We start from the raw sequence: 15,125 nt of genomic DNA, 5'->3' as shown, positions 1-15,125 counted from the left end.
ATTTAATAAGTACCTACGTTTAGTTTACGTCAAGCACCGATGACGCGGTACACTTTGACCATCGATATTCATTAGATCTTATATATACACACACAATTTAAACTTATTTATGTTCCTCAAGAATTTTGGGTATGTGATTATTTATTTAAAAAAAGTCGAGCAACCTAAATTATTTTTGGGGATGTGAATTATAATCTCGGATATGGAATTGGGGAGGAAGGTGATTTGAGGGAGAAAGTGATTCCGGGAAGAAGGAAGTTAATTTGGAGGAGATTTCAATTTCTTTTTTTTTTTTTTTTATATGTGACGTAAAAATATTTGTCCACGTGCGCAAATGAAATTGACTTTGATGATTGATGGATAATCTAATTAATATTTCAGTGAGCATTGACTAATCAATTTAATTTTCGATGAACAATTAGTAACCATGAGTAAATTTCAGAGGCTACTCATTTAATTATATTTCTTTGAGGCTCATTCTTTTGAGAAAAATATATAATTTTAAATAATATTTTAGCATCATTTTAATAACACATTTTTTAATAAAAAAATATTAAAGTTAAATCCCATATTTTTTAACCATACGTTTGCCGTCGATAGGCTGTTCAGAAAGTCAATTTTTTCGCCAGGGCTCAAACAAGGGCTTAACGACAATTTGAGAACTCACCGTTCACTGCCTTCGCCGTCTTCTACCAGGTTCTAAATTCCTATTTATATCCATATTGATCCAATACTTTGTGTTCTTCCATATTATTTGTACCCTGTCAGGTAGATTATATACGCAGTAGCATCTATATATCGTATTTCACTAATTTGTTGGTCGAATTTCTGCTTTGGTTTTCCTTTTCCCTTTTTTTTTTTTTATGAAGAAAGAATGATGAGAAAGAAAAACAATATATACAAAATAAAACAGAACCATCTCCTCTCTCGACTTCTGTATAGACACCCTTCCCCATCATGGGTTAAACCAGTCCCCCTCTCTCGAGTCCCTTCCTGTCCAGCTGCCCTCTGCCATTGTCGGCGTTTTATCACTACAAGTCATAAAATTTTGAGCAACATATATTAAGTTACTGAAGTATTGATTAATATATGTTCTGCAGATAAAAGCCTCATAATAGTAAAAAATAAAAATAAAAATCAAGATATCAATTTTTTTTGGCTTTTCTGTCTACAATGTCAAATTTTCATTTATTATGTCGACAGAGGTGGATGAAGTAATGTTACTAAAAAGAAACAGAACTTAAACAGTCGCTATAGAGTCATTTTTGCAAGCTCTTTTTTTACATTCATCAGAATCATAGCGGTTGTTTCATCCACTAGGACCATCTTCTATATATAATTGAATTATTGTCAAATGCACAAAAGATTTTTGTTGAATGCTGTTTTCACAGATTATTTAAATGTGCCCACACGTGACTACAGCTGGTCCTCTTTTATGTCATAGATATAGCTCCGATTATTACATGATATCTCTTTATTTCTATGATCATTTTGGGCTATTATTGATGTTAGAAGTATACTATTTTAACACTGACAGTTGTATAGTTTTACAAATTTTCCTCTTTCGGAATATCCAGAAATGTATTAAAAAATATACCAAAATGATAACAAAATTCCATAATATATCATTACATAATATCTCTGTGTGACAAAATACTCTTTTAACACAAATTCCATGAAAGCACCTCAAACTGCTGTGACACAAATATGACAACTAAGCGTGGTCCTTGATTTATGCCCCTTCTCTAAGTTTATTTCACATATTTGCTTCTTCGCTTTGCTGTGACCTATTAATATTAGGCACAAGCAATCTCTAGTCACAAAGGGTCTTGCCATTATGTGGACTCTTCTTCGTTGTATAGGGGAAGAAAGAGCCTTTCAGCTTTACATTTGACTCTTCAATAAGGAGAAGAAGAAGGTAGAAATGGTTGAATTCTATAACTAATGAAATGTTCCGACTAGGGTTAGGATGACAAAAGAGGCAATGGTCAGAATGGAAAGTTACATGGTGTAAGAAGAGAGAGGAGAAAAAAAACTTAAAGATCTGTTTTTCACCTCCAAAATTTACATGTATAGGATGAATACTTTTGGCTTCTGTAGCCAGGGTTGGGTGTGCAGTTCACAGCACAATTTGAAGAGTCAAATCCACGAGTTTATGCCCTTGAACGTCTGAAGGGATAAAATGTATTTTAATGATATTCTAATGCACATCACACCACGTGTGAATACTGCACGATGCATTGTGAAGAATAAGCAATTGGCCATTTGCTGGTACACTTTATGGCATTCCTTAAAATTGATGGCATAAAACGGTGTATCAGTATGGAATTTTTGGAATTCAAACACTTCTTATAAATTATTAGAGTTGTTTTCTTTATATATAGAGCAAAATTGCACTATTGCAGGCAGACTCAAAATTGCAGCAACAGTAGCGGCAACAATGCGGCAATCTATCTCCATAATTTCGTTATCTCTGATTATCTTATTAGCAATGAGCTTTGCTAGTACTGAACGTGTAAATAAGTCAGAGGCATCCACAGGACTGTTTTGGTCAACCGCAAAGGAGGAGGGAGATCTCCTCAGGAAGGCACAAACCGATGATGATTCGTCGTCTTTGTTGTTGGGTGACAACCAAGAGGAACACCAATTGGACGGCGGCTTCTCTTCCCTCGAGGGAATGCTACAGTGGGCTATTGGTACCTTTCTCTTCCTATCTCTCTCTGTTGTCTACCTCCAATTCTCGAACTACTACTTCAATAAGCATGAAGATGAAAGTTGCTTGTTTTTAGTCAACCTTCTATCTGGAATTTAGAATAGATAATTTGCTTTATTCTACACCCTTATTTTCTGAATGGAGGTTTTGTTTTGATATTGATTTAGGGCATTCAGATCCAGCAAAGTTGAAGGAAGCAGCAGCAGATGTCCAGCGCTTGTCTCCAGAAGAGCTGAAGGCACGCCAGATGGGAATAAAGGTAAGGTGTATTATTTTGGTACCAAAGTTGTATCTGAAGTGTTCGTATTAAACACTAAAATTTCAGTTGGGGCTTTTCATATTTGGCCCTCATAAGAACTCCTTTCCTACTGCTTTGTCATATCAATGTTGTACTGTTATTGCCCACATCCCTGAAGACTGTTCCATCTTCCCCAGCTTCCCATTTTAGGTTCTACACTTTTAAAGCAATGCCTTTATCTCAGGTCTTACATTTTTAACTTACAAATCTGTATTCCTATCACTTTTTTATTTAAAAGCGTACTTACATTTTTCAAGAAATTGGTTCTTTATATGGCTCTTAAATTTATATAATCTCTTACCGATCCTTCAGCTATTTATCGGCCTTGTGCAAGTTTGCAATTGATATTTATCTACACTCTCACCTCTATCATTTCTAGGTTAGGAACTCAAATGATTATTACTTCTGTACTTTCTTCAGTTAATATATATTTCTAATTCCACAGTTTTTGTCCTGTTGCCTTTTGTACGTCTTTATAGGAACTAATGGAGAAATTAAAGATGCCTTCAGATGCACAATTGATGAAAACTGCAATAGATGACTTGAATAATTCGTCTCTGTCTCTTGAAGACCGACATCGTGCCCTAGAGGAGCTCTTGATACTTGTTGAGCCAGTAGATAATGCAAATGGTGCCATTTCTGTTCCCATTTACAAATTGTTATGTGCATCCTTCCAATAATGCTATACCTTTTTTGAAAAAAATAAAAAATAAGAACTTTCTAGTAATATTTTGTCATCTAATTTTTTGGTAAGGGTGTTTTGGTGGGGTGGGGTGGGGTGGGGGGAGCTCCCGTTCAGATTTTCTCATTGTTGCTCTTGTTCAGAGTTATTTTATTATTGCACCTTGCTGTTTTGTCCACCCTTATTGTTATCGGCTTTGTTGAAACAATATATTATTTTTACTTACCTCCATGGTTGCATGTACATATATGGAGTACTAAAAACTCGTGCAGCATTAGTTAATTCCCCACCTTTCATGCTAGAGAATGAACCTTGGAAGCCTCTCCTCTTGGTATTATTTGCATTTGAGATGGGTGCTTTATCAGCATTAGTAGATGAACTAGGCAAATAATGTCTTGAGTCAACTATGGATCTCGTAGTTGGTGTTACTCTACACCTCCATATCAGTGCTATGTTATGATCTAGTTAAAAATAAGTTAATAAGCAGAGAGCACCCTAGCGATCTTAGGTTGGCAGGCCCCTTTAGGCGATGTACCTCACACTGGAAAGTTTATTCATGAAACCTCACGTCATGCTAGCGCTACTTCATGACTAAAAGGGAGAGCATACTAGCAATGTGTTGGTACACTTGCAAAGATCGATGGCCAAGTGGCCATTTGTCTTTTTTGCATACTCTCGTGAACAATTTTTATTGAGACATTTTACCTTCATGTGGAGTGGCACTTCACCTCATGCTAGCTCTACTTCATGAATAAAAGGGAGAGCATACTGGCGATGTGTTGGTACACTTGCAAAGATTGATGGCCAAGTCGCCACTTGTCTTTTTTGCATACTCTTGTGAACAATTTTCATTGAGACATTTTACCTTCATGTGGAGAGGCTATTTGAGGCATAACACACACCCAAAAAAAAAAAAAAAAAAAAAAAACCAAGTCAGAGCATTACACAGTTGGGGCAAAAATCTACACTGTATTTACAGTCTACTTGCACGTTGCATCTTTTCTATGAGAATCTGAATGAACTTCTGTTATCAGATTTGCACAAACTTGGAGGCCTCACTGCAGTCATTGGAGAACTTGATCATCCTGACCCTGAAATAAGGACTATTTCGGCATGGGTTCTTGGTAAAGCCAGTCAAAATAACCCTGTTGTTCAGAAGCAGGTATCTCATTAGCATTTTCATCATTGTTGAAGTTGTTTTTTACACTGAATTTTGGTGTCTTTTCCCTGATTTTCAATTGCCTTTAATGTATGTTGGAAGTTATTTAAGTTGTAGAGGCATAATAAAATTTAAGGATCGCAGATTTTGGAGCTTGGGCCACTGACAAAGCTAATGGAGATGGTAAATTCTACATTCACTGAAGAAGCCATAAAAGCACTCTATGCTCTTTCAGCCTTGATCATAAATAATCCCGAGGGACAAGAGTCGTTCTATAGGGAAGCTGGACACTTGATGCTTCAGGTGATCTGATGATGACTGAATAAGGATTAGAATTTTTTGGGAACATATCTTTTGCTTCTGCAGTTACAGATATTGGTGACTGTTTTGTCTTGCAGAACATTCTGAGCAACTCTAGCACAGATATCAGATTACGGCGAAAATCAGTGTTTCTTGTGGCCGATCTGGTTGAAAATCAATTGGGTAGCAGTAACAAAGCGGTGCTGCCTTTTTTCAGCAACCAATTGTTCTTAAAGTCTGTGGTTGATCTAATAGCATCACCAGATCTTGATCTCCAGGAAAAGGTGTCTGTTCAGTTATATTAACCTTGTCAGAATTTGATAAATAAACCACACCTGTTTTGCATCCGTGTCTATGTCGTTGACACTGAAATCAAGGTACTTTTAGGCCTGTTTGGCAGGGTTTCTGCTTCTACGTTATGTAGAAGAGCTTCCCGAGGTTCAAAACACTTCCAGAAAATTATTCAAACAGGTTAAAAAGCAGCTTCTTAATCGCAAAAGTAGCTTTTTAGCATTTCAAAAGCCCTGCCTAATAGACCCTTATTGGTTCGAGTCAATACAAGTATGAAGCACATCTGAAAAATGCATTTTAACGGAAAACATCTCCGTACTAACACGTGCCAAATGATATGTTTTGAAATACGTGGTTTAGTATATTAGATTAAGTAAATTGATTGCATCACATGTTGCAGGCTCTATATGCAGTAAAAAGCCTATTGCAGCTAAGGTCTACGGAGGCTCTTGTCTTCAAGGAAGTATGTAAATTGGATGTGACATTGGAGACAATGAGGCAACAGTTGCAGCAATTAATGGTTGATGAGAATTTTAAAGAGTACGCAGTGGATGTAGAAAGTCTTAGAAGAGAAGTGGAGCTGATTTTCTTGGGAAAGCTCGATAAGGTAAGGAGGATATTGGATTAGCTAGCCATTTAATGAACTCGATTTTTGTCTAAAACTTGAATTGTGGCAGGTGGATACGCAAGTTCCAACATGATTAAGGACTCGTCCCTCCAGTTTTGGTAATCCTTGTCTGCTCTCTGCCTCGTCTCCGATTCTCACAAGTTATCTGTGTCGATCTTTGTAGTGGCTTTGAGTTGGATTTTTGTTTTACTTGGGTGAAAATGTATACCCCCTTTACTTCTTTGAGGATAGGCATAACTATATTAATAGATATATAGGGTAGGGTCTGAGAACTGGCTAAGAGACTTTGAACATAATTATGTTTACATGTTTTGCTTGTTAATGGGGCAGTTATTGTTGAACTGTAGTACTTCTGTGAATCGTTTTTAGTATTGCTACAGAAATAGGTACATTTATAACGAAGGGAACATTAGTCTGAACATTGTATTTATCTTTTACATCTGAAAAATCAGCCTTTTCAAATTTTCTTGATCTTTCCATTTTCCCCGTATAATGGATGTTAAAATGTGTAAATAGCATTTTCTCTAGATAATGATTCAACTTCTTTATCCAACTTTGGTTAATTCTTTATTTTTACTCTTTGTAAAGTATTGCACAATTTAAACCTTTGTAGAACGATAAGCTGAAGGAAAAATATACATAACCAACCTTTAAGAAGACACTGTCAAATTTGACAAATTTGTGGAATTCTTTCAAAAATCAAGTGATATTAGTTAAATAGGTCAAGGTGATAATATTTAATTATGGTCATAATTATTTACTAATCACAAATCATAGAACTCAACAAGTACAAAGACAAATTTTAGATTACAATCACATATTTTTATAGATTACAACTTATTTAGTGGTTATAAATTATAAAATTAATAGCCTTAATTGTTTTTTTTCACAAATTATCAAATTAATTATTCATAATTTATTTATTGATTATAAATTACTAAATTAATTGGTCACAACTTATTTTTCGATCTCAATTTATTAAATTAATTGGCATAATTATCCAATTAAATGGTCACAAATTACCCCTTCATTTTCCCTATACCCTCCATTGTCGACACCACCCAAAACGCGTTGTTGCCCCAGATTCACAAGTCGTTGCCACTACTACCACATCTTTCAATGCACTTCCATCACAACCATTACCTGCACATGCACATCCATTGCACCAGCAATCATAGATCATCACTGCCATTGCAAATTCACGCTTAAAGGTCGAGCCTCCACCAGCAAAGGGGGATAGCCATGCCAATCCAAATAGAGCAAGAGTGTGCCTGCTCTACCTTTCTTTCTTTATCTTAGACTTCGTTCTTCAAAGAGAATCATGTGCATTGCCCTACCAACACCACTTTACTATAACCTACGTCCATAAATAGCAAAAATGTACCACATAGATCCGCAACCTACCACTGCATATACATTGCCCAACCCCATTACAACCTATGTTACGTGCTTCGGATATGGATTGAGTAATAGGTCGATTGACGGATAAGGACCAAGGATCGTTCTTGCGTTGACGACCTATAATGGTGATATAGTTGGACACTTCGAGAGGTTCGAGGCATCCTTGTATTGGTTAATTCGAGTAAACCAATAAAACTCCTAAATCAACACAAGGTTGAAGACAAATTCATTTTTATGGTTTTATTCACTTTTCTCTTACTAATAAGTAGCCATTACAAGATACCCCTTTATGGGAAAAGTAAATTACAAGAGCAAACATTATTGTAATAAAAGAGCAATATGGAAAAACAAATTATAAGGCTAATCTTAATTGGAACTAAAAGAGAAATCAGGAAATCAGGAAATTAGACAATTATCTTGGCCAAGATAATTGTCTAATTATCCGTTACAACTCCTTGCCCCTTGGAAATTTCCTTGTCCACAAGGAAATAAGGAAATCGGTTATTGAAATCATCAAAGTCCTACCAAGTGGCATCAGCTGGAGAAAGATTCTGCCAATAGATCAACAATTCATATTTCCCTCTAACTTGCCGGGTTTCCAAAACTGCCTGAGGAAGTGGGTGTGGGACAGATTCTTGTGGGATAGGTGGCAAGGAAGTTGCAACAATGTCATGATCCCCAATGTTTTTTTTAGGAGTGAAACGTGGAAGACCGGATGTATCTTGGATCCTGGTGGTAATTCCAATTTATAAGCCACGTTCCCAACTCTGGCCATAATTTTGTATGGACCAAAGAACTTGGGGCTAAGCTTTAGGTTCTTCCGTTGAGCTAAGGACAATTGTCGATATGGTCTTAATTTTAGGTAGACAAATTCCCCCACTTGAAATTCCTTCTCTGAGTGTTTGGCATCATAAAACTTCTTCATTCTTTCTTGTGCCAACTTGAGATTGTGCTTGATATCCCGAATAACCACATCGCTTTCAAGAAGAAATCTTTCTACTGAAGCCACTCTTGCCGTACCATGGACATAAGCAAGAAGAGTAGGTGGTTCCCGCCCATAAACTATTTCAAATGGAGTCTTTTTTGTGGATGAATGGAAGCTTGTGTTGTAGGAATATTCTGCCCACTCCTTAGGCTTGTGGCTTGTAAAGCACCGTAAGTACATTTCCAACGTCTTGTTAACCACCTCCATTTGGCCATCAGTTTGGGGATGGTATGCCGAGCTAAAATTGAATTTAATTCCATTTAAGAGAAATAGATTCCTCCAAAATGAACCAGTGAACACCGGATCTCTATCGCACACAATTGATTCAGGAAGACCATGAAGCTTGAAGACATGCTCAAAAAAAATCTGAGCAATAGTGGTGGCCGAATAGGGGTGTTTAATGGGAATAAAATGGCTATATTTGGACAGTCGGTCCGCAACCACGAAAATAGTTGAATATCCCTTGGAAGTAGGCAAGCCATCAATGAAATCCATGGAGATATCTGTCCATATGTGCCACGGAATAGGGAGGGGACTCAACATACCCGCTGGTTTGGCTTGGTCAACCTTGTTTTGTTGGCAAACAGCACATGTTTGAATGAACTCCCTAATTTGTTGTCTCATCCCTTTCTAATAAAAAACTGCCTTGATTCGATGGAGTGTTTTGTGGAAACCCTCATGAGTGCTTGAATGAAATTACTTAATAATAGGGTTAAATAACGGTGATGAATAAAGGAGATAAATGCAGTTTTTAAAGAAAATCAAACCTTCCTTGAAAAACCATGGACCAACCGCCTCTCCTTTCTTGATCTTCTTCACAAGATCTTGCAGTTGAGAAGAATCAGCAATGTTAGATTTAATGGAATCCGCCCCAAGAAAGAATTGGTGAAGAGATGGCCATTATTTGATTTTCGAACTTCCTAGTGATCAGGGGCTGAATTTTCCTTCCCCTTTTTGTAATGAATTTCAAAATCAAACCCCAATAGTTTGACTAACCACTTTTGTTGAGCCACCGTAGTTATTGTTTGACCCAACAAATATTGCAAGCTCTTTTGGTCAGTGCGAACAGTAAACTTGGTGCCTAAGAGATAGGGCCGCCATTTTTGAACTGCCTTGACTAATGCAAGCATCTCTTTCTCATAGGTAGATAAAGCTAGATTTTTTCCATGCAATGCCTGGCTAAAAAATGCAATTGGTCGTCCTTGTTGCATGAGCACTGCTTCCAAGCCAATTCCTGATACATCGTACTCCACAATAAATTGTTGAGAAAAATCTGGTAATGCTAAAACAGGACCAGTTGCCATGGCCTGTTTTAATTTCTCAAAAGCTCCATTACCTGCTTCATTCCATTTAAAGGAATCATTCTTCAACAATTCGGTCAAAGGTTGAGCAATCATCCTATAGTTGTGAATAAATTTCCTATAATAACCGGTGAGCCCCAAAAATCCACGCAATGCCTTTAATGTGGTCGGTTTGGGCCATGAATTTATGGAGGATATTTTTTCGGGATCCATGGCTACGCCTTGTATAGAGATTATATGGCCCAAATATACAACCTCTTTTTGGCCAAATTGACATTTTTCCCGCTTAACAAAATTTTTTTTAGCCCTTAATGTATGAAAAACACGCTCTACATGAATTAAATGCTCATCCCAAGATTTGCTAAAAATAAGGATATCATCGAAAAATACTAAAACGAATTTTCGAAGGAAATCCTTAAATACCTCATTCATGACGCTTTGAAAGGTTGCTGGTGCATTCGTGAGACCAAACGGCATGACTAGAAATTCGTAGTGGCCTTCATGTGTGCGAAAAGCAGTTTTTTTGATGTCACCCGAGTACATGCGGATTTGATGGTACCCTGACCGTAGATCCAATTTTGTAAAAAATTGGGCCCCATGTAATTCGTCCAAAAGCTTATCGATGATGGGAATTGGATAGCGATCCTTAATAGTGATGTTGTTGAGAGCCCGATAATCTACACAAAGCCTCCATGATCCGTCATGTTTCTTGACCAATAAAACGGGCGAGGAATATGGACTTGTGCTAAGCCTCACCACACCGGTTGATAACAATTCTTGAACTATTTTTTCTGTCTCATTTTTTTGATAATGCGGGTAACGGTACGGTCTCACCGAAATTGGATTAGTTCCTTGTTCCAATGGATTTTGTAATCTTGGATACGTTGAGGTGGCAGTCATTGAGTCTCCATGAAAATATCCGACTAATGACTCAAAATGGCCAGCAATTCTGGATTTAATGTGCCCTGCTAATTCACTTGCTTTTCTCCAAGATTCAGGGAGTTTAATTGGAGCAAAAAAGCACGACTTCCCTTCTTTAACTGCTGCCCAAAATTCTGTCCAGCTAGGATTTTGTTTGAAGGCCCTCTATGCCCACGTAACTCCACCAATCAGCCCTCCCTAAGAAATCTCATCCATGATTCCCTAAAGTCAAAAGTAACATGGCCTAGTGTGTCAAGCCATTGGATGCCAAAAATTGCATCACAACCTTCCACTGGTAGAAGGAAAACATCAACTTGGAAATCAATTTTTTGGACGGTGAAACACGTGGATTTGCATAACCCTTCACTCTTCATTTTGTTGCCATTTGCCACTTGTACTAAAAATGCCCCTGGTTTTGTAGCCTTGATTCCCACTTTGGAAGCCACCTTAGAATTAAGAAAATTATGGGTGCTACCAGAGTCTATCAAAATAGTAATTGGGATACCCCCAATCTTGCCAAGTAAACGTATGGTTCTTGGATTTGACGTTCCCGAAATAGCATGGAAGCTAATTTCAGGTATATTGGTTTCAAGCTCTTCCTCCGCAATTACTTCATCCTCGGATTCCTCCGAAGAAGGGAATATGCCTTCGATGAAAAATAATTTCTTACATCGATGTCCCGGCGAGAATTTCTCGTCACAATTGAAATAAAGCCCACGAGATCTCCGATCTTGCAATTCTGTTGGACTTAGTCTTTTTATGACGGGGTTGTGTGCCCGTGTGAGTGATGCCGAAGGTATAGGAGAAGGCCCGGGAGTCGTGGGGGCCTTCCTAAACTCTGAGAGCCCACTTCTACATTGGTCGATAAGCCTTGACTCGTATAGGTGTGCAAGCCCAATGGTGGCAGATAAGGATACTGGATTGCATGCTTGGACATCAACACGCAAACTTTCCTTCAAGCCGCTAATAAAGCATCCCACTTGTTGTCCCTTGGAAAGAGATCCTACTCGGTGTAATAATCGGTCAAACTCCATTTGGTAATCACGAACACTCCCTGTTTGCTTAAGCTTCGTGAGATCTCCAAAAAAATTATGGTACCGCGATGGTCCATAACGAAGATGGAGTTCATATTTGAAGACTTCCCAGTTCACGCCTTCTCGCCTCGCCTTAAAACTTTGGTACCATAGTTGGACATCCCCATCCAAATGATACCCCGCCAATGGCAATTTATCTGCTTCCTCAGTTTGGTGAAAATCGTAAAATTGCTCCATACGACAATTCCACCCGATTGGATCATCCATGCCATTATAGCTTGGGAAATCTAACTTTGTTATTTTTGGTGCAGTGAATCCTCCACCCGCAGATCCTCGAGAGTTGATGTAAGAGGATCCTTCTCCATTCTCGCGTCCTTTGCCCGACCCTTCCTCCCGTTGATGGGAGAACATGGCGAACATGGATTCTACCGTTTTCTGGAGTGATTTCATCGATTGTTGCAACGAGCCTATTTCGCCCTCCAATTTATCAACTCGCCCTCCAATTTATCAACACGGGGGGTCGGACATGGCTGGCTCTGATACCAAGTTGTTACGTGCTTCGGATATGGATCGAGTAATAGGTCGATTGACGGATAAGGACCAATGATCATTCTTGCGTTGACGACCTATAATGGTGATATGGTTGGACACTTCGAGAGGTCCGAGGCCTCCTTGTATTGGTTAATTCGAGTAAACCAATAAAACTCCTAAATCAACACAAGGTTGAAGACAAATTCATTTTTATGGTTTTATTCACTTTTCTATTGCTAATAAATAGCCATTACAAGATACCCCTTTATGGGAAAAGCAAATTACAAGAGCAAACATTATTGTAATAAAAGAGCAATATGGAAAAAACAAATTATAAAGCTAATCTTAATTGGACCTAAAAGAGAAATTAGGAAATTAGGAAATTATCTTGGCCAAAATAATTGTCTAATTATCCGTTACAACCTATCACCGCAATTATCCGTTACTACCTATCACCGCACACACCACACGCTAGGAAGCAATCGTGAGCACACCACTGCACACAAAACAACATACCAGGTATAATTGTGGCGAAAAGTATGCGCGGGTATAATTTCCTCTAAACCCAAAACATAATCTAATTATAAAACAAATAATAGGCTTATAGCATCTGACAAAATATTTTCAGAAGCAACAAAAGGTTAGGGCCCAAATTTTTGTTTTAGTTTTGAATTCATTTTCACTTTTCTATTTCGATTGTCTTTTTAAGTTTGTTGGAAATGCATTTTGAAGTATCATTTTGAAAAAACTGTTTCTCAAAATAGAAAATTGAAATATATATATATATATATATATATATATAGCTACAAGATTCAAGGATGGATTTTAACAACTTCTTTCCTGCTTGTACATATTTTCAGCGATATAATCAATTTGATACATTATCTCATGTTTGTATAATTTGAGGATGGGTGGCTAATCTCTTTTAATTGGGACAAACGATGTAAGCTAGTTGGAACTTTTGATTTCAAAATTTGAATGTTGACTTAGGATTTTGTGTTGAATTTTAATCTTTAATTTGGTTATTTTTTCAAGATTTTGTTCGATTTATGAACTAGTTTTGAGTTCAAACAGAGATGTAAAATACAAAATTTAGCATTAACAATAAAAATTATGAATTTGGGTAGAAGGTACATATATAATTGTACAATTTTTGTGAGAGTGTAAATTTATTGAGATTGAATTTACTTGGATTTATTGGAATATGCATAGAAAGTTAGTTTTTAGCATGAAGTATGGTTGATTTTACTTGAGACACATTGTTAAATAATTTAGACGAATTTGATCGTCAACATAAGATGAAATAATTTTCATAACTTGATAGACGAGATTAAACATACATAGAACACATCTTCTTTATCAAAATTTCCTGCAGCTTCAATTATTGAACATGGAAGTTATGTTAAGTTTAAAATATAGTTTAATAATAAACTAATTCTGTGTTAATATTATCACCAGATCAAGGAACTAGTAGGATTACTTGGGTTATTAGACAGTAACTCAGGTTTTAGGGAATGATCTATACTTCACTATTATAATACTTGTTATGATGTCTTAAACTTTCAATTTTGACAAAAATATACATAAATGGCCGATCCAAAAAATCATCTGACGCTCAAAGACATGCTATGGCCATGAGTACTAAACCTTGAATGGAGTTGGGAGGTATTGGGTATCAAATCGAGAAGCAATCGAGGTGAATATATAGGTTGTGGATCAAAGCCGGTTGGATTGGTTGTTTGGTAGAGAAAGATAACATTGGATTGAGTCCGAAAAATACCGTTTTGACCATCATCGGAGCAAGCTTTCCTGACAAATTGGTATCAGAGCTTCAAGGTGGTGGATTTGACTTGTGAAATATACCAAAAAGTCTAGAAAATTGGCAAAAATGAAGCAGAAATTAGATAAAAAAATTGTCCCGAAAATTGCCCCAAAATAGCATCTATTTTTTTTGATTTTCGACCAATCTAGAAAGCGTTTGGTGAAATGGAGACCACCAGCGTGAAGTACGGGTGGAGGCGTGATCGACGTGTGAGGCTGTCCGACAGCTCATGCGGTGGCGAGTGAGGTCCACTAGTAGAGCGTATGAGGCATCTTCAGGCAGTTTGTTCCTAACATCATTTTAGACATTTTGATGTTGTTTGTTTTCTGTTTTACATTGTACAGTGGAATCTGGATGGAGTGGTTCTTCGCACGTCTGGGATTCGATTGTGGATCATTGATTCCTGCGATTGTTGGAGACTTTAGGACGAATAGTGATAATTCTAAAGTGATGAATTTGAATCTCTACATACTTACAGATCTTCAGACATGGTCTGTTAGGTATCATTTTTTTTGCCTTTTATTATTGCAGTTAAAACTATTTTGTAGAGTAATTATTTATTTTTTGTATTAGATGTCATCGTGTGGGTTGACGTTTGGTTTGAGGTTACCGTGAAGGGGTAACCATTGCCTGTTGCTAGACCTAAGAATTATTTACCTCAAATTCTTTGTGAATTTGTTGCTAGTGTTTTTTACACTGTTAGAATTACATGTGACCTTAGGTAAGTCTATTTTACGATTTGTGTGAATTATGTCTATAATTTGCTTGTGGTTATTATTTGGTACTGATGGCATGTATAGGTTTAAGGCAAGTGCAAAAAGTAAGATGTGTTTTAACTGTGGTAAATTTTGGACATGGTAAAAGAAATTGTCCTAGAAATGATAATAAAATGAAAGATAATGAGAAAGGTGAGGCAAATGTTTCCATTGGGTTGAGTGATGACCTGTGCAAAGTTTATTGAGAGTAAATCTAGTTACTACATGTGCTTCTGCGTGTAATCCTTTCTGAATTTGTGATCACTTAATTATATTGCAATGTTGATATATTATACTTTCAATA

General features: G+C 37.0%; 2 protein-coding genes across 2 annotated transcripts; one reads left to right on the top strand and one right to left on the bottom strand.

Moving 5' to 3' along the window:
• The first annotated feature begins 878 nt into the window (after window positions 1-878).
• On the top strand, window positions 879-6,540 carry LOC111393485 (hsp70 nucleotide exchange factor FES1). Its single transcript, XM_023019032.1, has 8 exons — window positions 879-2,696; window positions 2,881-2,972; window positions 3,491-3,641; window positions 4,728-4,855; window positions 4,997-5,155; window positions 5,251-5,436; window positions 5,844-6,050; window positions 6,121-6,540. The coding sequence occupies exons 1-8, from the start codon at window positions 2,441-2,443 to the stop codon at window positions 6,142-6,144; spliced, it is 1,203 nt and encodes a 400-aa protein (XP_022874800.1). The 5' UTR covers window positions 879-2,440; the 3' UTR covers window positions 6,145-6,540.
• Window positions 6,541-9,377: 2,837 nt separating this feature from the next.
• On the bottom strand, window positions 9,378-12,124 carry LOC111404064. The gene is made up of 2 exons (XM_023032789.1): window positions 10,966-12,124; window positions 9,378-10,813 (listed from the first exon to the last, which is right to left on the bottom strand). The coding sequence occupies exons 1-2, from the start codon at window positions 12,122-12,124 to the stop codon at window positions 9,378-9,380; spliced, it is 2,595 nt and encodes an 864-aa protein (XP_022888557.1).
• Window positions 12,125-15,125: the final 3,001 nt, after the last annotated feature.

Source organism: Olea europaea, chromosome 1 (assembly GCF_002742605.1).
Source record: "Olea europaea var. sylvestris chromosome 1, O_europaea_v1, whole genome shotgun sequence".
NCBI lineage: Eukaryota > Viridiplantae > Streptophyta > Magnoliopsida > Lamiales > Oleaceae > Olea > Olea europaea.
This window is presented reverse-complemented; position numbering and strand designations above follow the sequence as displayed.